We start from the raw sequence: 21652 nt of genomic DNA, 5'->3' as shown, positions 1-21652 counted from the left end.
TGAAATTCTGAAACAGAAAGCCATCATACTCGGCCTCTCTTTAACGCTTCTGGGACTCCTGTTGAAATATATACTCCGCACAGGCTTCGGCTTCCAAACGCTGCTTCTTACTCTGATACGGTTGAATAAAAAATCGGTGAGTGCAATAAACGGCCATCGTCGAGCCGATAGCCACCGCCATCATACCGACAGTCGTTGAGGCAAATTGTTTAATGAAGCTCATCTGCAAATTGAAAAGAAAGAGAAAATGGTAGCACATAAGTCGTCTATAATACATATATAAATTCAGAAATGCTCCCCCACTTTGTCGAACTTGTTGTTGTTACTGCTGGTATTCTTGCTGTTGGTGTTGGTGTTGCTGTTGTTGTCGGTGTTTCGCTATTTTGTGCTTTATTTTCGTCCTTAAATCTCAATATAAGTGGCTTCCAAATATAAACACCGCCTAGAAAACCAACTGCAGTTACAACCATTAACTGTGGTACTGTTACACCACGAGGACGACGTATTTGCATTGCACAATAAATTAACTTAATTTATACAAAAAATAGCCACTCAGTTCTTCTCTATTTGCCGGCGACTGTTACATCAACGCAAAAGTGTGCTTAAAACAACAGCTGATATAAAGAAATAAACAACACTGTTCTTTTAGCGTTGCCACATGCCACTGTGTGTCATAGCAATCAGCTTTCATTTAAATTATTTGTGCGTAAAGCACTTAAACCAAAAACACACTCAGTTATGTAATTTGACGGACGTATTCTAATAATATCATTGCTTCATTAAGTATTGGGGTTTTCTCATTTAAAATTATTGACGCGATTGGAAACTATGCGGACTTCCTTTCGAACCGCGCGACTCTTATCTGTCTACGTTTATCCAAGCATTCTTGTTCATATTTACATATCAATCAACAGTTAAAACGAGTGACACAGAGAACAATAGAGTGTGTGAGAGAGAGAGAGAGAGAGAGAGAAAGAGCGCTAACTGACGAGATATTGACGTGAGTGGAAGTCCCTTTAAAGCAATAGAGCGCGAAATCAGTAGCCGCGCAGCAGCAGCAGTAAAAACAACAGCAACAACAACAGCAATGTTAAACAGTAAGCTGGTTTTTAAAATGGCCTGCGCGCAGCGAGCTTTGAGTCACTCTCAGTTGAAACTGTGCGCCAAACGGTTCTCCATTATTTTGCTGCTGAGCGCCAAGTCGCTCTTTAAGCTTAATTCTATTGCTATCGCCGCTGCGAAAAGGAGTGAAAACACGCGTATACACACACAAAATCAAAGAAAAAATGTACACAAACATAATAAAAAGTTCACATAATTATTGGCTGCCATTGCTGATGCTCTTAATTGGCGCCTCAACGCATCATGTCACTGGCAACTCCATACCCACTGCGACAACGCCGACAGGCGTATTCGAGACGCGCACCGATCAGGTGCCAAGTGGAGTGACCGCAGCGCTGCCACTGCCTGCAGCATCCTATGATGACATTGATACATTTGTGCCCTTTCGCAGCGACTCACATGACAATTTCTCATGGCAGCTGTTGAAGGCGGTGCTGCTGAACGATACGGAGCAGCAGAATAATGTCATCATATCGCCGTTCTCCATTAAATTGGTTCTGGCGATGCTCTCGGAAGCATCGGGCACCAATACAAAGACACAGCAAGAGCTGATAAGCACCCAGCCAGACATCAGATCGACGAACAATGTGCGCGAGTTCTATCGCAAGACCCTCAACTCGTTCAAGAAGGAGAATCAACTGTACAACACACTAAATGTGCGAACCAAACTGTTCACGGACAACTTTATCGAGACACAGCAAAAGTTCACAGCCACCTTGAAACACTTCTACGACGGCGATATCGAAGCTCTGGACTTTGGCAATGCTCCGGCGGCGGCTTATGCCATCAACGAGTGGGCGAGCAATGTCACAGATGGAAGACTAAACAATCTCGTCACGCCGGAAACTGTTCAGGAATGCGTAATGCTGCTGACTAACGTGATCTACTTCAAGGGTTTGTGGCGTCGCCAGTTCTATCACACATTTGAGGGTGCCTTTTTCCGTACGCAAAATGCCCAGACGCGCGTCCAGTATATGGAGCAAACGGAATATTTCTATTATCACAATTCAGACAAGATGAGGGCACAGATACTGCGTCTGCCGTACAAGGGCAAGAATTCAATGTTTGTGCTGCTGCCGCATGCCACGGACGGTATTAATGAGCTGCTGCAGGCTCTGGAAAACGACGAGGTCAAGAGCGCCCAGTGGGCCATGGAGGAGGTCAAGGTCAAGGTGACGCTGCCGAAATTCCACTTTGACTACAAGCGCAGCTTCAAGGAAACACTCCAACAGCTGGGCGTACGTGAGATTTTCGAGACGACCGCTTCACTGCCTGGTCTCACGCGCGGCGCCGATGTATCGGGCAAGGTGAAAGTCTCGGATATACTGCAGAAGGCTGGCATCGATGTCAACGAGCAGGGCACAGAAGCCTATGCCGCCACCGTCGTCGAGATTGAAAACAAATTCGGCGGCTCCCAGACCATTGTCGAGTTCAACGTGAACCGCCCGTTTGTGTTCTTCATCGAGGAGGAGGCAACCGGCAACATTCTGTTCGCTGGCAAAGTCCATCAACCCTACTAAGAAGCTAAGACAATAGAACGAGACCGACTACAAAGCGTCGCGCTTGATATGCTTATTTGATTACAGAGTAACATAAATAATAAACAAATCATAAAATTATGCATAATTTTTTATAAATTGAAGCGCCCTATTTATTATACGGAGTAGATTAGCTCCATTGTGGAAAAATGTGTTCCATTATTGTATGAAAACAAAATCCTATATAAACACAAAATATTTGTATTATAATCTAAATTTTAGTATAATGACTGGGGAAGACTATACTGATTAAGAGGGCAAGGCTAGCATAATCTAGGAAAATTAAATAGAATTGCTTAACGACCCGGACTAAGCTTCGCTGTAGAATATAAGTAATATATTATTTAATAACAACAAAAATATTCTAAAGCTATTCAATTCTACCTATAATGTTTTACATTACCGGCATCAGTCAATAGCTTTGTATAACTAATTAATACACGAATGACTTATAGAAGTCATGGAAATTCCACACCTTACTACGCTTCAAGATGTATGAGCGCAGATACATACATACATATATATGTACGTGTAAATAAGTAGGCAAAGTTAGTTCACAAGCATGAAAACCTACTTATTAATCACCACATGACTCACGAGTGTGGGATCTCATTAACACCACATAACAATTAGAAAAGTCAATGCAAGATCCCTAACTAAGTTCCAGATCAATGTCTATATATGCAAATATCGTAATGGGCTCCTATTCATAGTATATTTGAGGTTATTTGGAAACGGTTTATCATAAGTAAACTACAGTTTCGACTTAAGAAACTAATCGCATTCGTATTCTCAATAATTTTAGCCTTTACTAACATCATAAACAAAAATCGTTCATCAATCAATTCAGAAAAATCCATTCAACCATTAACTGACAAATTCTAATTAACTGCTAAGTTGTCAACAAATTCCTATTAGGTAACATTTATATGCAAATAGTTTATAATTTTTTGTACAATCAAAGAATTGGTCGTTATTAAAGATAAATAGTAGCCAAGGTTTAAGTTTTGTAGGAGTCTTGTAAGGCATATCCCGACTAACAGATATATAATTGACATACTCAATTACAATAAATAATCGTGTATTTTGATCGTGTAATTATGAAGTAGCCAGCAGATATACTTGTTTCTGCCATTGGGACATATTCGACAGTTGATTCTACTCGATAGAAACTTTTTCAACCCTCGACACGTTAGAAACTTAAGGCCGAAGATGAAACGATTTGTGTCGTAAACAAGTTATTGGCTAAACTTGCATACATATATCATCTATCGAGAGTTGCGAACAAAAAATCCATTGTATCAACAGGTCTTATCATCTCATACCATTTTTCGAAGAGCTATACTGAAATCTGATCAAATATGTATACCTAACCCATGAGTATATTTATTTATATACATAAACATGAGTTGCATAAGAAACTGGTTCTGGGCAAAGCAACACCGATTTAGCACTACTTACTTTTGTTAATGAAAAAAAAAAAAAAAAAAAAATACTGAGCTCTGAAATATTTACTCATTCCATTTAATTATATTATAATTATATTATATATAAATAATTAAACCAACTTTTCATTGTGTTTCACAACAAAGCTTTGCTTATAATCAACATTTCTCATCTTTATGAAACGTGTTTAGATAGGAAGTAGATAAGCAAGAATGTTTTTTGTTGATAATGAGAATACGAATATTTCTATAAGACTGAAATTGGTTTATTAATGAAAAATTCTCCATATTAATTTTTTGGTAATGTCTAAACCAACATACACTCTGCCTTCATCTTGGAATATTATCAGACTCAGCTCCATATACTACAGACCCATTTGCCTCTTTATATATTTATTTCATTGAGTCACATCAAATAAAATAAAATTTAAAAGCATTGCAAATATAAATTAACTGCACTTAGTTTACCTTACTTTGCGTGAACTGATTGATGATTATTATATTCAGAATATTATTTACCTAAAAGTAAATATGTATATATATAAAAAAGTCGCCCACATTATATGTATTTGTGCTTTCACTTAAATATTTTTTTAACAGTTAAATATTTTAATGGCCAAAACGTGTTTACCACCTTGTCAAAAAACTTGAAATTCATTGAACAAATAAAAACAGCCAAAGCCAAATAGATTCGGGGAAGAGGGAACAAAATGCCAATTTTACTTCTCCAGAACTGGGATTTAAGGAGAAACTTTTCAGTAAAAAGCATTTGTTTAAAATTATATTATTACATATCGTCTCAAGAGATATAACCGCGAGGAACCATAAACAGGTTTTTGACCCATTATCGAATATTGAAAACCCAAATTTTTCTTGTGAGAATATTGCAGTCAAGCCTATCCACCCGAGAGCGCAATATATTAAAAAAAAATATTTCCGAAGTTTATGCATAATTTTTGCAAGGCGGAGAGACATCCAAACGGACATTACACAAACTCCATATACCCACATTAAAAAAAAAAAACCTGATAATACCGAATACACAATTGAATATGAATAAGGTAAGTTTGGGATTTTTGTGTGTTCAGGCATTCAAGGAACTTATCCATAAAGATTTGCATACGGCATGTTGAATGCTTGAATGCTTTGATCAAATAAATAGAAATTGGATATGATAAAGATTTGCGTCATTTTACTATCATATAACAAGCGATTAAAGCCCAGGTTGTAAAATGTAAAACTAACTTCAATTTAGCTAGGTCGACAAAACGTATATAGAGATATATGTATATGTTTGGAGGTAAACATTGATTTATAGATTAACATCGGACTTACCTCCGCCGCTGCCAGCTGACAGCATTGCCACAGGCTGTTGTGGTTGATTTTGAGGTTTGTTAAAATTGTTATTTAAATTAAGATTGATGTTGTTGCTCTGAGTATTTTGTTGATTAAGAATTTGTTGTTGTGCATATTGTTGTTGCTGCTGCTGTTGTTTCTGATAAGAAAGAAACTGTCCAGACGGCTGAGCCATTTCCCCAATTTGAAAACTTGCGCCTTCGGCGAAACGTCGTGGGTTAGTCGACAACTGCTGTTGTTGCTGCTGCTGCTGCTGGGATTGCACCAAGCTCCCGTTAATTGCAGCTGGTAGGCTTTTACCTGCAATGAGCGCATTCAGCAGTGCATTTGATGTTGAGTCCTGGCGTCCAGCTCTCGCCCCAAGCATGGCCGGCAATTGGGAGCGTGATTGTTGTTGCTGTAACTGCTGTTGTTTGCCCGTTGCCGCCACACTCATGTTGAGCAACTTTGAGGTTTGCTCCTCCATTTTACGCTTCATGACTGCATTGCGCATAATGGTGTTGGCATGCGCCTGCAGATCCTCTTGCGATAGTTGCTGTGGCTGCACCTGTGACTGCTGCAGCTGCAACTGTTGCTGCTGTTGTTGCTGCTGCTGCTGCTGTCGCGCTGCGAGTGTCTGCTGTACTATAGCCAAATTGTGTAGATTCTGCAATTGACTGGCAATCACTGTACTCGAGAGCATCTCCAGCTGTTGCTGATGCTGCTGTTGCTGCTGCTGTGTATTTGTAAATTGAAGTACAGCAGTTATGGCTTCGCGATCCATGGTGGTTAAACGAGGATTGGCCAACTGCACCAGAAGGCCATGCTTGGAAATTTCACCTACAAGAAACGAAATCGTATTAATACTCTTATGAAGAAATATAGATTAAAATAAAACTCACCTTTGGTTAGACGCAGTAGCAACAGCTGCGTATCTGCGCGTCCCAGTATAGCCTTAAGCTGCAGGCTGGCCAGGAAGGCGGTCTGCTGCTGCTGCTGTTGGATGAGCACGTGCTGCTTCTGCTGTTGCTGCTGATATTGCTGCTGCTGCAAGATGAAATTCGAAATGGCATCAGCTCCCATTTGGCTCTGTTGTGATGGCATCTGAGGCACTACTTGCGGCTTGGCACCATGCAGAGCACCAATTAACTTTTGGAAATTATCTGCCTGCTTGATATTATTGTTAATATTGATGTTATTGTTGTTGTCGTTGCCAACATGTGCAGCGGCAGCAGCGACTGCTGCAGCGGCTGCTGCCGCTGTTGCTGCTGGAATATCGGTCATATTGCTAAGCGAATTGCGACGCCATTTGGCCTCCAGTTGCTCAACAGATGGCATTTGATTGACGAAGCCCAAGCTCTTCGGCTGTTCCAAATTCTGGTTGCAAATGTTTTGGTTGTTATTGCTGCTGATGTTGCTACTGCTGCTCTGGCTCATGGCCTGCTTGAAGAAATCATTCAATGATGATGATGAGCCATTCTTATCCTGACGATCGCGCGCAAAGAAGGACATAAATTTCGAATTGCTATTGTTGTTATTGTTGTTCGACGCCTGCTGCTGGTGTTGCTGTTGGTGCTGCTGTTTATGCTGATGATTATGTTGCTGCTGATAGTTGCCGTCGGTGCGTGCATAACTATTGTTATCAAAGCTCTTATGACTGTGCTTGAACCTATCAAACAGAACCGAACGATTGTTGTAACGTTTCTCGTCCTTCGGTTGCGACTGATGTTGATGCTGATATTTATGATGCTCAGCCGAGTGTATTTTGTTCATGTTCTCCAATGAACTGATATTATTATTACTGTCACTCTTTGAAATTAACTTGCCGCCGACGTTGCTGTGAGTGCTGCTGCTGCTGCTGCTACTGTTGCGACCAATTGTATCAGGATGCTGCCATTTATACTTACTAGGCTCGACCTATAAAATAACAGAGTTCATTAATGCATAGTCCCAAATAACTCTTTCCCCCTTACTTTGTGCTTCTGCATGATGGAGTCCCCATTCGAGTCGATGGCCCCTTCTTTTAACATTTTCTCCTCGTCCTCATCGAAGCCACACAACTCAATGGTATCCAGTCTAGAGGTGGGTCCACAGCTGAACCACTCCGGTTCCTCATTTTGATTCCTGTAGCGACGATAGTGACGCTCTTCGGCATCGCGTGACTTCGACTTGGAAACGAACAAAAAGCCTGTTCTGACTGGCTTGACAGAAGTCTCATTAGCTCGATTCAGATCCTCGATTGACTCATTCGATTTCAGGCTCTCGTTCTCCGAACGACTATTATTGGACATGCCCATTATGGGCGTATTTGGACGGCCATTCGGTAGCTGTGTACCATTCAACTGCGTACTGCTAATCTCACCATTATCGAAGAACTTAAGAACAGTCATGTTGCTCGAGTTGTTGTTGTTCTGATATTTCATATCAACCATGTGAGATTTACCCATGGAATTTGGCTGATGATTGTTATTATATGAATGAATGGACTTGTAGTCATTGTTATTATTGTTATTGTTGTTGTTAAAAGCCCATCTTGTATGAGATAGACGTCCGCTACCAATGCGTCTCTGATTAACAATTGCCGGATCCTGTCGAAAGAGTTTTATAATATAATAATATTAATGTCATAGGGAAAATATTTATATATTCTTCAAGAGAAGCTAAAGAGAATATTGAATATTAAAATATAATTAACATTTTTGCTAAGCAAATATTTGAAAATAAAAGTGTAAACTAGACTTATCGCCGAGCAAACACCGTATGTGTATATAAAAGCTATTAAATAGACAAACGCTTATAATGATGTACACACTTACATATGTATGTAAATAAACATTTCTAACCTCTTCGCGAATCTTATTAAAGAGGTTTATTACACTACTATCTGTTAAAAGAAAAATAAGTTTCATGAACCTGAATAAGTATTTTATAATGTAATATTTACGGTATGTAATATCTATATGCTGTAATATATTGCTATAATAAAGGGTAAGGGAAGTTTCTATACTAGCGATACTTTACTGTACCAACAATCTGTGACAGCGAATTCCCGCGACAATATTAAATTGTGTACTACAACTGTGTAACTGTTTAGTAGCATTCACCGTTAATCGCCGAGAATGCACATCGCTAGCAGCTGGCGCTAGCTGTGAAGCTCTCACACACCCAACATACACACACATACTCATTTACATATATTTACAGTCCCAGCTGTGTGAGAGACAGAGATTGCAAGCGTGAGCTGATAAACCGCCAAGTAAACTTGCGAATGTGCGTGCTAAGCGAACTGAGCGAAAAAACAAAAGGGAGAGTAGGTAAAATGAAAATTGTGCTTGGCGAAACACACACATGCATGTGTGCGTGCATATGTACATACATATGCATAAAGCGCTAGTCCGTGATGAACAAAAACAAAAACTAAAACGGTGCCAGCGCCAGTTGGCATTGTGCTGTCCCGTGGACTCCATTCGTCGAGCGGGCGACAGATTACGGTAAACCACAGCCATTACAAATAGTCAACAACAGCGGCAACCCCTACGCAGTAGGTGAATGCAGTGATAGCAGCAGTGACAAAATGCAGTTTGTGGCTACCGGTAAGTGAGACGCGGAGCGTTGCTGATCTGATAACAATTCTAAAGTGCACCCAACATACAAGTTTTGACATAAATAATTATATACTTAAATTTATATTTATGTAGAACACCAGCACCGACGCCTCAATCCATTGAATGGACAGTGGGTGCTTGTGAGTCCGCATCGAATGCAGAGACCCTGGTCTGGGCAGGAGGAAAAGCCGCAACTTAACGAACAACCCGAGTTTGATCCCACTAATCCGCTCTGCCCGGGCGTGAAGCGACCCAATGGCATTATAACGGAACGATATGATAGCACCTATGTCTTTGACAATGACTTCCCCGCACTCTTGGAGCAGGTGCCGTCGCCACCTGCTAGCGACGATCCCCTATTTCAAGCAGCGCCAGCGCGTGGCAATTGTCGCGTCATGTGCTTCCATCCCAAATCGAATTTAACCTTGCCAACCATGAGTGTGATGGAAATCCGTGCTGTTATTGATGAGTGAGTAAAGGATAATCCCTATTGCGCTTCGCTCAACACTCTTACATATTGTACATTTCAGATGGATTAGGCAATTCAATGAACTGAGTGGCAAGTATGCCTGGGTGCAGATATTCGAGAACAAAGGCGCCGCCATGGGTTGCTCGAATCCGCATCCCCATTGCCAGATCTGGTCCTGCTCTTTCCTGCCCACAGAGCCACAGCAGAAGCAGGAACGATTACGCGCCTACTATGCCACCCACGATCGGCCCATGCTGGGCGACTATATGGAGCGGGAACTGCAGCGCAAGGAACGCATTGTCATTGAGAATCCCGATTGGCTGGTAGTGGTCCCCTATTGGGCTATCTGGCCTTTCGAAACGATGCTGATATCGCGCAACAACAATAAACGGATCAACGATCTAACCGACAATCAGCGCCACAATTTGGCAGTGACCATCAAACAGCTGACCACCAAATATGATAATCTCTTCAAGTGCTCCTTCCCCTACTCGATGGGCTGGCATGGTGCGCCCACTGGGCCAGAGCATGCGCACGCCTCGAGCGCCCACTGGACCCTCCATGCCATCTACTATCCACCACTTCTCCGCTCAGCCACAGTGCGTAAATTTATGGTCGGATTCGAGCTGCTGGCGATGCCACAGCGTGACTTGACACCGGAGCAGGCAGCACAGCGACTGAGGGATTCGGACGGCACAAAGCACTATCTGAGCAAATGATTTCAATATTTCCAGCTGTGCTAATTAAAATACACATTTGCAAATGTGCCAGAAAAAAATTAAAATTAAAGCTAAACCTAAAATTAAAACACCACAAATTTGTATTGAACTAACTAACTCCTATAATCAGTAAATTGTATAACTTTGAGCCGGCTTTAGATTACACCTTCAACGTATTTACATAACACTTCAGTTGACTTGTATGAATGCCTAAATATGCGTGTATTCAGATTATATGTATGTACGTATGTATATAAATGCTATATGTATATAGTATTTAAATACTTTATGATGTTAGTCATAATTTATATAGAATTTATGTCGATCTACTCCTGCCCCTTTGTCCGGCTGTTGAACATCGGAATCGGTGAAAAGTATACCAAATTTAATATTTAAAAAATTTACTAAACTAACTAATTATGGTTTGCTTGAGGCTAGAGACTGCTTTTAATTTAGACTTCCTATTTAAGGCTAATGGGACCTATATAATAGAAGGAATTCTTTATATCAAATATAGTTCACCAATAATCATAGGTACAATGTATAATATATAATTATACATTATCTATATATAAATACTTGGAATAACGACGAGTCTTATCAAAATGCAATCAGATTAAAGAGCAGAAGATTAGCTATTTATACTATATACATATGCAGGATAATATACATCTTCAAGATGAATACATGTACATATTAAACAGCAATATATGTGCATATAAAATGAGAGCAGAGCTTACCTGAAATTCTTGATGTGGTTGCGGTGGCTGGCTCTGTATGATAGACTCATCGGTGATCAACTGCTGCTTATTCCTGTTCTTATAGAAGGCAGGCATGCACTCATTGGGATTGTGGAGATTGACACGTGGCCTAAAGCTGTTGGTGCCGCGCACAATGGATGCTCCGTCCGCATTGCGCCACAGATTCATGCGACGTAGTCGCACCTCAAGTTCGATGTCATCGCAGGTGGCAATGCGTGGCATGCTAAAGGTCAGCGATTCCTTGGAACGATGTATCAGCGCATGGATCATAGCATTACGAATCTCCAACAGATTCTGACGGCTATAATGATGCATGGGTCCATCCAATTTGCTGGCAGGCAATACGCCAGCAGATTGGGTGTTACGTAGCTTCGACAGACGCTGATTGTTCAGGCCATTGGCGGCCGAGGAACTGCGTAGCTTTTGGCTATTAGCCTGTTGTTGTTCGGTCATTTTAGGCAGCTGCTTCTTGGCAATGGCCTTGGCTTGGTTTGTAGGTGGACTCAAATGCAAGTCGCAAGACAACAGACTGGTTGGTTGTGTATAAGGTGTTGAAGCGCGTGCCGACAACACCTGCATTGTCATCAGGCCCTGAGTAGCCTCATCCTCATGGGTTGTTGCTGGCGGCAAAGGTATGGCGTCCTTCGAGATGATGGAATTCTTAGCTTGCAGTTGTTTGGCCATCAATTTGCCAACTTTCATCTTTCTCTCCAGTTTACGGATGACGGCCGGCTTATTGCACTTCGGATGCACAATCATGGCGGTGATCGGGTTAACAGAACGTTTCACTGCACACGTGGGAGACATTTGGACAGTATCCGATTTAACTTCAGGCAGAACGTGTTTTACGGACTATTGAGCAATACAATTACAGCCGCAACAAAATTAGCAAAAAAAAAAAAAAAAAAAAAAAAGGGGGATAAATATGAAGTTTAGAACAAAATTAGCAATACTAGCGAAATTTTCTACAAGAATTAGTTAGCGAAAATTCAGACACGTTAATTTTAATGTCATTTCCAAAACAATAATTTCTAAAGTCAAACGATTGTATACGGTCAGTTTGCTGATTCTGCAGCTCTTTCAAAAACATTAAGTATATTTTGAATATTTTATACTATTGAGGTTAACAAAATAAAAATGAATGAAATACACTTAATAAATTTAGAAAACTGTTGCAAAAATCTGAGCATATAAAACAGGGTTCCTATTGCTTTTCTAGTAAATGTAAGATTTAAAAAAATGAAGTAATTGGAACAGCTGCAGAGTTACAGATATAATAATCAAATCAGAATAAATATACAGACTGAGACATATGTACATAGGAAAATAAAAGCTATCTTGATCAAACTAAACTTCTGAAGATGCAGAACACAAATACACGTTTCAAAGTGAAAAAGATAATTTTAAGAACATAGTTTCCTCCTTTTTTTTTAAATTTTGGATATAAAGAATTAAATAGGATATACATAGATGTATCAATATACTCATAATAATAAATACCTAAGAATAACCTAAAATATTGAGTTCTAATGATTCAAGTATTTTTTATATATGTACATATGTACTATATCTAAAATCTACGCGTTATGCACCAAGCTTAATATATGGAAAATTCTAATTGGTCATATTTTTGTCTTGTTTGATACGCAACATTACAAAATCGACAAACTTATCTAGTGAGCACTGTACATAACTGTAAATTTGTCACTTTTGCGTTTTTGTTGTTTTCTATTTAACTCACATCGGAATTCGCTCGCTGCTGCTGCTCCCGCTTGTTGCTCTCCATTTTCGTAATGGCCTCCTCCAGAGCGTCTTTTAACTTGACTGCCGTCAATTTGACATATCGCTGACAAATGGCTTTTGCATTTGTTGGCAGCGGTGGCGGAGGTGGCGGTGCACAAGGATCTTCCCATTGCTCCGAATTCGCCTCATCATCTTCAGTGTCCGGCGACGCTGCCGATGCTGCCGCTGACGTTGATCGTGGCGGCGCTTGAACAGGAGTGGGCGGCGGCGGCGGTGGGGCCATGGCGAATTTTGCCTTCTCAACAGGTGTTAACACTTGCTGAATATCAGTCTCTTGGAAATCTTCTAGACTATTAGTTTCGTTATCCATTAAAAGGAAATATTTTCGCATATATTCGCGTTGCTTCTTCGCCTCATCATCTTTAGTGTCCAGCGACGCCTCCGATGCTGCCGCTGCCGCTGACGTTGATCGTGGCGGCGCTTGAACAGGAGTGGGCGGCGGCGGCGGTGGGGGCATGGCGAATTTTGCCTTCTCAACAGGTGTTAACACTTGCTGAATATCAGACTCTTCGAAATCTTCTCGACTAGTAGTTTCGTTATCCATTAAAAGAAAATATTTTCGCTTACATTTGCGTTGCTCCTTCGGCGATCGCTTTGATTCTAAAGCGCCAGCGCCATTTTCTTCTTTGATCTCTTCAGCCTCGAGCATTTGCTTTGAACTTGTCGACATTTTCTGTTTGCAATTAATAATTTTCAGATCTTTGTTTATTTTTTGTCCTGACTAATAATCATACTTACAATATTTAAAAAAAAAAATGGTTTTAATAATAACCAAGCACTTTAAAACCTTAATGCAAAGTGTAAGTTTAAATATTGCAAAATGAAATCACGTTTATGGCGAGTTCGTAGATGCCGTTATTTTGACTTTTCAATCGTGCACCGCCTAATGGATGCATATGTGTGTAATGTTTGTGTGGGTGTTTTGAACTGAAGTCGTGAACCAAAGAGAAACCAAGAAGGAAGTTCAGGGATTGCCAGTGTTTTATATCGAGCTATCGATAACAGAAATAATATACAAAAACATCCCTTAAAATAGCGGGGAAACTTAAACTTTTGCAAAGTCAATAGAAACAGTAAAATATAATGGAATAATAGCTAACAAAGAAAATGCAATTTAGTTTATATCAATCAATGCTTTTAAAAATAAATTAAATGCTTAAAGATTTTTTTTAAAAATTATTAAAGCACTGACCAGAGAACAGGCATTGTCGCAGATACTTAAAAATAACTATCACTGTGAGATCTTAGGGAATTGCACATCTCTAGCATAATGCCATCATTAGTAACTGTGTAGCTACGCTACAAGAAAAAATATTTTTTCATAAGTATTAATTGCAATAAATCGATTGAGCAGAAATTGACAACTGCGGATATTGCGATTGGGATTGTAGAAGTCCCAAGCAATAATCCAAATATATATACTGAATGGATCAAAAAGTATGTAAATTGATTAAATCCGTCTCTGCCATAAACAAGCGTAACATAACCTCATTTTTCCATGTCTAGCACTAAATTTGACGGAACGACGGAGACAAAGGTAATAATATATTAACAAAATGACACAATATCTGCCGCCAAATCTTTTGGCGTTATTCGCCTCACGGGATCCAATACCGTTTATGCCGCCGGTGGACAAGTTGCCACATGAAAAAAAATCACGAGGGTATTTGGGCGTAGCCAATTTCATGAGCGACTTCGAAGACCCAAAGGACACACCACCGCCTAAAACAGTGGAAACGCGCCAAGAGCGACTGGAAAGAAGGCGTCGCGAAAAGGCTGAACAAGTCGCATATAAACTGGAACGTGAAATTGCTCTGTGGGATCCAACTGAGATTAAAAACGCTACAGAAGATCCATTCCGCACTCTCTTCGTAGCGCGCATAAACTACGACACCTCCGAGTCTAAACTTCGGCGTGAGTTCGAGTTCTACGGGCCCATCAAAAAAATCGTGCTCATTCATGATCAGGAGTCAGGTAAATTGTGTTGTTATGCATTATTTTTTATCTAATTATGCTTTATGATTAAGGGAATAATTTTTAAATAAAATATTTTGTATTCTATATCGTACTCCAGGTAAACCCAAGGGCTATGCTTTTATTGAGTACGAGCATGAACGGGACATGCACGCAGCGTACAAACACGCCGATGGTAAGAAGATAGACAGCAAGCGTGTTCTGGTGGATGTTGAGCGCGCTCGAACCGTTAAGGGCTGGCTACCACGTCGACTAGGCGGCGGCTTGGGCGGCACACGGCGAGGTGGCAATGATGTGAACATCAAGCACTCCGGCCGCGAGGACAATGAGCGTGAGCGTGAACGCTATCGCTTGGAACGTGAGCGTGAGGATCGCGAGGGTGGTGTTCGTGGCGGGGCCAACAATGGTCTCGATGGACGTGGTGGTCGGGCTCCTTACGGCGGAGCTGTGGGCGGTGAGAGGCGACGCTCGCGCTCCCGAGATCGCAGAGAACGCGATAGGGAACGCGGCGCACGTGTCGGTCGCTCACGCAGCCGGTCGCGCGAACGACGAAAACGTCGTGCCAGTAGCAGGGATCGTGACTATGACGATTTCGATGGACGACGGGATAGGCGCGACAGGGACCGCGATCGCGATCGTGAGCGTGAGAAGAAAAAGAAGCGCTCCAAGTCACGCGAACGGGAATCATCTCGCGAACGGCGCGAGCGCAAGCGTGAGCGACGAGATAGGGACCGGGGAGGCTCTGATCGCAGTGGTGGCGGCGATCGCGATGTCAAGGAACGTAAACCAGATTTCCGTGAAATGGACATGATTAAGATCAAGGAGGAACCTATTGATGACGGTTATCCAACATATTCGATGAATGACTATCAAAACACGTCCATCAAACGTGAACTAGACGATGAGAATGAGGAAAAGTATCGGCCGCCTGCTACGCATCATAATATGTTTAGCGTGCCTCCACCGCCGATACTTCCACGCAGCAACAATCCCGATAATGGTGGCCAAAATGCCAGCGATCCGACTTGGTGGCGTCAGTGAGAGTCCTGTCCATCGACAGAACAGCAATAACAATTGGTAATCGAGTACGATAACAATTTTCAGAATTTGTTTCTTGTAATCCTGCGCTGGTAACACACTATTATTATAATTGTAACAAATCCATCATTTGGCACAATCGATAACGTCGATTGTTTTTACTTATTTATTCAATTGCAATTTGAAATTTAAAATTCATAGCGAGTCAGCCAGTGGGATGATACAGTTCGGAATCATTGATGCGTAAGACAAGCTGTAAGTCCGTTTTAAGCTGGAAGCACTTTCAGTTGCTATTTTTAATTAATCTTGAAAGCAAAACACAAAAAAAGCAGTAACAAAACTAAAAAAAAAAAAAAAAAAAAAAAAAAAAAACGTAAATCAACAAAATAATTGTGCATAGCTTAAATACGTTTAAATATGTAAGTAAATCTTAACAATTGAAAATGAAGAGTAAGTAAAAATAAATCAGATCAACATGTGTTTGTTTCCCCACCTTTGGTAAGGGGGTATAAGGGAATGCTATGGTATATGGTACATGGTATATATTTATATATGAGACTATCCGGATTCCGAGCGAGTACTGATTGGTTTGTTTTGGTTAAAACATGTTTAAAATTAATCACAAACAAAACACAATTCTACTATAAAACTGTGCGCTAACTCGTGCCATTTTGTTTTCTTTATTTTTTGCAGTTTTCAATATTGAAAATCTGAAAATCAGTATATTGAATATATACGTCCAGAGTGTGAAAACAAATCATAAGTATTTCAACAAACATAAATTAGATCCAAAGCCATACAAAAATCCTTCAGAGCAACCTAAAAAAAAAAAGCAAAACTACTCAAAGCCTTGACCCATTAGAAACCTATGAAAAATCAGGTAATTCTTCTCTACACAAATCCCACTAATCCTTGCGTTTACCGTTTTAGGCCAACACTAGAAACGTGATGGCTCCGCTTATTCAATTGGTGTACCATAGCTCTATCCAAACCTGGGTCTGTGAGTAAGTTCAAACCGGTTCAATTTCTTTCGAAATATCTGACGATTGTAAGTTGTTAAGTGAGCTGGTTTGTTGGTAAGATTTCTGTCCAAAGAGATAATTTGGTCTAAATGAAATTGAACAAGAATCCAAAGAATATATATATTTAATGAAGTATATATTCTTTGATCTTGATGGGGATGAGGTATGCCCCATAGAAATGGTTATATATCAAGTTGATATCGTAGTAATCATGTTTCGATCTCGATCTTTTCAAGTACGTTTCGTTTGGTGATTGTTTGTGTGGCACCTGTACTAGAGGACCACACATCACGGGATAAGCATACAAAAATATATTCTGAAACGGCATCAGGTTTGTTATTGGTCGTTTTCATTTGGCGCCTATAACTGGTAAATGTCTCTCTATAGCGTATTCTCATGTGTTTCAATTGTTGTAGAACATAATCCGCATAAGGGTGAAAAACGGAAAAACTGCAACAAAAAGAACTATAATCTAAGGGGAAATGATGAAAAGAGTTTAATATACAAAAATTCAGATGGTTCCAAAATTAGCTTTGATTCATTTATGTGGATCCTCGGAGCTCAATTTTCGAAATATAGTTTCTTATGGAGTGTTAAGCAAAGCAAATGTGGGACTTTTTTTTAATTTGCATTTGTATGATTTGTTGCTCGGAAATTAAAAAGTTTATTGATGTGCTATAACAAAACTTCAAAAACAAAATAAAGTATTTTATACAAGCAAATAAAATTAGTATTCATTTTATTATTTTCTAATATTAATAATATAGTCGGTAAATTGTCAGAATATAATTAATCAATCGGGAAGCAATCCTCTGTGCAACATTTTAGTTCTTCACAACAATTAAATTATGCGCCGATAAATTTGCAATCGATTATGAATCATACTGTTTAATTGATAATTGATATATCGACGAAATAAAGCAAATTACTAAAAAATAAATCAACCAACTATAATTTGGTTAACTACATAATATCACTAATACAACACATATATATGTAGTGAAAAATTGCTTGGCACAGTCAAATTTAAGCATAGGAGCTCCTGACAACTGTGTTCTCTGGTTAGTGGTAATAATTTAAAAGTTACATATTTCTAAAAATATTCAAATTGACTTCCGAAAAAAATAATGCTATTTTGTACCCGCAACTTAATTTTTAAGATATGACTTCTAGAATTCACTTTTTAAATAATTGTAATATTAAAATAATATAACGATATTCTGTAATTTGTTTGTCCCCATTTTTTTATTTTTAATATTGACACATGCAACACTGTCAGTCCGCGTCGTTGGTAATTTTTAGTGTATTATTTTGCTAGTAATTTTTGCCGTGTGCGAATAGGGAAACACTCAAAATACAACCATTTTTTGGCGTGTGTGTAGCTAGCGCAAGCCGCTTGGTAATATAAAAAAGAGGGAAGCGAGTGGTGAAACGTATAAAAAAGTAAGAAAAATTAAATTTCAGTTGCAGTTTTGAAGTGAAAAACAACAAATATATTATAAATGGTGAATATTCATTAATTTCTGCGTATTCTTTACATCCAATGTACAGCACGCACGCCCGGCATTATTGCATTTTACATTTGTGAATATCGTGAAGCGCATACATAGCGAAAAAAAGAAACATGTCTGACGAAAAGAAGGGAGGTGAAACTGAGCACATTAATCTGAAAGTACTTGGCCAGGATAATGCGGTGGTCCAATTTAAAATTAAGAAACACACACCTTTGCGAAAACTAATGAATGCCTATTGCGACCGTGCCGGACTCTCCATGCAGGTGGTGCGCTTCCGTTTTGACGGCCAGCCCATCAATGAGAACGATACTCCAACCTCGCTAGAGATGGAGGAGGGCGATACTATCGAGGTGTACCAACAGCAGACCGGCGGTGTTTATTAAATATATACTTGTATGAATGTAGTTAAGCTAGTTACTTTTCATTTTAACGACAACAGCAGCAACAAAACCAACAGCAACTGCTGCAGCAATAGCAGCAGCAACAATAAATAAGCGAGCATTATTCTACATAAATAAACAAAAAGAAAAATATTAATTCTGTTCTTGTTCCGTTTCATGTTGTATACACATGAAATGAAAACAACTAAAGGAAGTGTCCCCAACATACATCTAGATATTTGCTAAAAAGAAACAAAACAAAAACAAACAAAAAACTGGAAAATAAAGCATTTTGTAAACTATGATTTAAGAATGATTCATAAAAGAAATATCTCTTTTATTGGCAAACTATGGTTTTGGTGGCTAAATTGCCGATGGCGCGCATTTCCCGCTTTGTATTCCTTGGACGCACGCACACAAACACACGAGAAGTGCTTGTAACATGGTGCAAACGTGTATGTATGTGTGTTGTGTGATGTTTCAGCATTGTTGGTACACACGGACATAATTCGTGTACAGTACAGCAACTTCGTTTGCATGTGTGTGCGTGTGTGTATGAAAACGAGTATACATACACAATCGAAGCAGACAGATGTCTGTCCATGTGTACGATAAGAACATGAACTGTTCATTATTATTACATATACGTATTTGGGTGGCAAAACATAATGAAATGGGTATAATACTATATGCTCAAAATCTAGCTGTAATTCGGCATAATAGTAAAGATCTACCAAACATAACCTCAAAATGCATATATGGAATATATGACGTCATCGCGTACTAAACGTACGTATGGTTGTGTTTGAAAGGGAGGAATTAAAAAATAAGTGACAAATCGATTTCAAATTTCATAAATTTATGAAATTTAGAGTAGAAAATAGAGAATTCTCAACCGTCTTTGTCGTAAAATTAAACTTTTTAATTTTTAACGGAAATAGATTGTACGGGCATAAATATTGTCAACTCTTATTCTATAATCAAAACTTTATCATGAAAGGCACCAATCCCATTAATAGTTAATTAAAAATATAACACAATTTAAGTTAAACCCATTCCTTGGGATTACGCAGAACCATTAGTAAGTCACCCTCCTTGGACGTAGCTTTCGGTTCGTGCATATATTCCCAGCGGGCGTGCAGCGGCAGGGACATTAGGATGCTCTCGTAGCGGGCACCAGGAGTATACAGACCGAATTTAGTACCACGATCATAGATTAGATTGAACTCCACGTAGCGGCCGCGTCGTAGCAATTGCCACTCGCGCTCCTTGGTACCGTAGTCCGCATTCTTGTGCTTCTGCACCAACGGCAGGTAAGATGGGATCACGGCACGAGCGCAGCTGGTTACGAACTTAAACGCGCCCTCCTGGTTGGGCTCGTCAATGTCATCGAAGAAGATGCCTCCGATGCCACGCGACTCGTTGCGATGCTTGATGTGGAAGTAGTCGTCGCACCACTTCTTGAACTTTGGATAGTAGGAGGTGTTATGCTCATCGCAGGCGCTCTTTAGCGTCTTATGGAAATGTCGGGCATCGCTTTCGTCCAAGTAGTAGGGCGTCAGATCTGTACCGCCACCGAACCACCACTGCTTTGAGCCATCGGGCAACTCCACCTCGAAGTAGCGATAGTTAAAGTGAATGGTCGGCACATGGGGATTACGCGGATGGATGACAGCGCTGACACCGCTAGCAAAGAATGGCAGTTTAACGTTCTCCGCCAGATCTTTGCCTCTTGAGCGCATCTGCTGAACGGCCGCTGGTGGGAGGGAGCCGGTCACAACGGAGACATTGACGCCAGCCTTCTCGAAAACGTCGCCGTCTTGCAGGACACAGGTCACGCCGCCGCCTCCTTCCTTGCGCAGCCAGCGGTCCACTTTGAATTTCTGGCCATTGAACTCTTCCGATTCGAGTGCACGACAAAAATCAGCTTGAATCTCCATGATCATCAATTCCATGCGATGGCGCATATTGTCTTGATCAGACAACAAAACAGCCGAGTCCGTAATGGGCTCAGCCATGAATTTGGATACGTTCAACTTTCGGCTGACCTTTGCTGCTTCGGCCTGTGCGTACGTGACCGATGCGATGGTGGAAAGGCCAAGCCCAGTGCCAAGCAGGAGTCCATGCAAATGCTGGCTTTTCATACGGCGTCCAAGCTGAAAGGTGCCCAGCGCCACGATTGAAATGGTGTGTCTTAAAGCATTCATATTTAATTTAATCTATTGCATTTACAACCGTTTTTATGTTACGAACAATATTTGTTATCTATGTTTCTTCTTCTTGCACCGGCATTTCAAGCCAATTGATAACATAGCTATCGATGATATTTCGATGATTAATCACAATAAATAAATAGCCGGCATGTTTCGATAAAGAACAGTTACTTTTTATTTTCGTTTCTTCATCCACGAGCCGAGTTTTTTCGCTTGCCTATTTTTTATAATATGGATTTCGATAGCGACTTTAATGAACTGGTATTCAAAATGAAAGTCAATAAAACATTACATTCTACTATTTCTTCGGTCTCGCCGCTCTCTACAAATGAAACTTATCCTGAGCAGGCAACTCAAATTTCGAGTTTCTTCGATTCAATTGGAAAGCCAAGTGAAATAGCCGAGGATCAACGTATATCTAAATTTTCAACTCCTTCAGGATCTAGGGATTCGTCTAGAATTTTCCAGTTTACAAATATGATATCCATCGAAGACGAAAGCCTGGGTTTAAGCACACTGAGTGATCGCGACATCAACAGTCCACGGACACCAATTAATAACTCTTCACCGCATTATGACCGAACTTATCGTTTAATTAATCAGAAATTCCGTCATATATGAGTTGTTGAATTTTCGTTTTTATTACAATTATTAAGATTGTCAATTGAAATAAAAGAGAAATCAAATTGTTTTTCGCCTACTCTTTGATTACTT

At 40.0% G+C, this 21652-nt stretch overlaps 6 protein-coding genes across 6 annotated transcripts; 4 read left to right on the top strand and 2 right to left on the bottom strand.

Annotated features, from left to right (window-relative positions):
- Window positions 1-121: 121 nt before the first annotated feature.
- LOC6577136 (protein cup) lies at window positions 122-13732 on the bottom strand. The gene is made up of 7 exons (XM_002003069.4): window positions 13536-13732; window positions 12736-13470; window positions 10974-11846; window positions 7414-8028; window positions 6343-7357; window positions 5441-6280; window positions 122-223 (listed from the first exon to the last, which is right to left on the bottom strand). Exons 2-7 carry the CDS (start codon window positions 13465-13467, stop codon window positions 210-212), a joined length of 4089 nt encoding a protein of 1362 aa, XP_002003105.2. The 5' UTR covers window positions 13468-13470; window positions 13536-13732; the 3' UTR covers window positions 122-209.
- On the top strand, window positions 1136-2876 carry LOC6577138 (serine protease inhibitor 27A). Its single transcript, XM_002003071.4, has one exon. It carries the CDS (start codon window positions 1287-1289, stop codon window positions 2640-2642), a length of 1356 nt encoding a protein of 451 aa, XP_002003107.2. The 5' UTR covers window positions 1136-1286; the 3' UTR covers window positions 2643-2876.
- LOC6577137 (probable galactose-1-phosphate uridylyltransferase) lies at window positions 8656-10381 on the top strand. The gene is made up of 3 exons (XM_002003070.4): window positions 8656-9033; window positions 9139-9514; window positions 9576-10381. The coding sequence occupies exons 1-3, from the start codon at window positions 9015-9017 to the stop codon at window positions 10231-10233; spliced, it is 1053 nt and encodes a 350-aa protein (XP_002003106.1). The 5' UTR covers window positions 8656-9014; the 3' UTR covers window positions 10234-10381.
- Window positions 13733-14063: 331 nt separating the features above from the next.
- Window positions 14064-16279, top strand: LOC6577135 (U1 small nuclear ribonucleoprotein 70 kDa). The gene is made up of 3 exons (XM_002003068.4): window positions 14064-14234; window positions 14304-14771; window positions 14872-16279. Exons 2-3 carry the CDS (start codon window positions 14354-14356, stop codon window positions 15810-15812), a joined length of 1359 nt encoding a protein of 452 aa, XP_002003104.1. The 5' UTR covers window positions 14064-14234; window positions 14304-14353; the 3' UTR covers window positions 15813-16279.
- A 1884-nt stretch (window positions 16280-18163) lies between these two features.
- Window positions 18164-19054, top strand: LOC6577134 (small ubiquitin-related modifier 2). Its single transcript, XM_002003067.4, has 2 exons — window positions 18164-18274; window positions 18383-19054. Exon 2 carries the CDS (start codon window positions 18456-18458, stop codon window positions 18726-18728), a length of 273 nt encoding a protein of 90 aa, XP_002003103.1. The 5' UTR covers window positions 18164-18274; window positions 18383-18455; the 3' UTR covers window positions 18729-19054.
- A 571-nt stretch (window positions 19055-19625) lies between these two features.
- On the bottom strand, window positions 19626-21629 carry LOC6577133 (oxygen-dependent coproporphyrinogen-III oxidase). Its single transcript, XM_002003066.4, has one exon. The coding sequence runs from the start codon at window positions 20930-20932 to the stop codon at window positions 19772-19774; it is 1161 nt and encodes a 386-aa protein (XP_002003102.1). The 5' UTR covers window positions 20933-21629; the 3' UTR covers window positions 19626-19771.
- Window positions 21630-21652: the final 23 nt, after the last annotated feature.

The sequence above is a fragment of the Drosophila mojavensis genome, unplaced genomic scaffold, assembly GCF_018153725.1.
Source record: "Drosophila mojavensis isolate 15081-1352.22 unplaced genomic scaffold, ASM1815372v1 contig_36, whole genome shotgun sequence".
NCBI classification, from domain to species: Eukaryota; Metazoa; Arthropoda; class Insecta; order Diptera; family Drosophilidae; genus Drosophila; species Drosophila mojavensis.
Note: the sequence above shows the minus strand (reverse complement) of the source record. Positions and strands in the feature narration are given on the sequence as shown.

What these genes read in the sequence shown, in the direction of transcription:
- LOC6577138 (XM_002003071.4), top strand. Translation starts at nt 1,287, where the DNA reads ATGTACACAAACATAATAAAAAGTTCACATAATTATTGGCTGCCATTG.
- LOC6577137 (XM_002003070.4), top strand. An exon ending in ATCCGTGCTGTTATTGATGA is followed by an intron (nt 9,515 to 9,575) that starts GTGAGTAAAGGA and finishes TGTACATTTCAG; the next exon opens with ATGGATTAGGCAATTCAATG.
- LOC6577136 (XM_002003069.4), bottom strand. Translation starts at nt 13,467, where the DNA reads ATGTCGACAAGTTCAAAGCAAATGCTCGAGGCTGAAGAGATCAAAGAA. An exon ending in AGCAGCGAGCGAATTCCGAT is followed by an intron (nt 11,847 to 12,735) that starts GTGAGTTAAATA and finishes ATTGCTCAATAG; the next exon opens with TCCGTAAAACACGTTCTGCC. An exon ending in GCTACTGCGTCTAACCAAAG is followed by an intron (nt 6,281 to 6,342) that starts GTGAGTTTTATT and finishes CGTTTCTTGTAG; the next exon opens with GTGAAATTTCCAAGCATGGC.
- LOC6577135 (XM_002003068.4), top strand. Translation starts at nt 14,354, where the DNA reads ATGACACAATATCTGCCGCCAAATCTTTTGGCGTTATTCGCCTCACGG. An exon ending in CATTCATGATCAGGAGTCAG is followed by an intron (nt 14,772 to 14,871) that starts GTAAATTGTGTT and finishes ATCGTACTCCAG; the next exon opens with GTAAACCCAAGGGCTATGCT.
- LOC6577134 (XM_002003067.4), top strand. Translation starts at nt 18,456, where the DNA reads ATGTCTGACGAAAAGAAGGGAGGTGAAACTGAGCACATTAATCTGAAA.
- LOC6577133 (XM_002003066.4), bottom strand. Translation starts at nt 20,932, where the DNA reads ATGAATGCTTTAAGACACACCATTTCAATCGTGGCGCTGGGCACCTTT.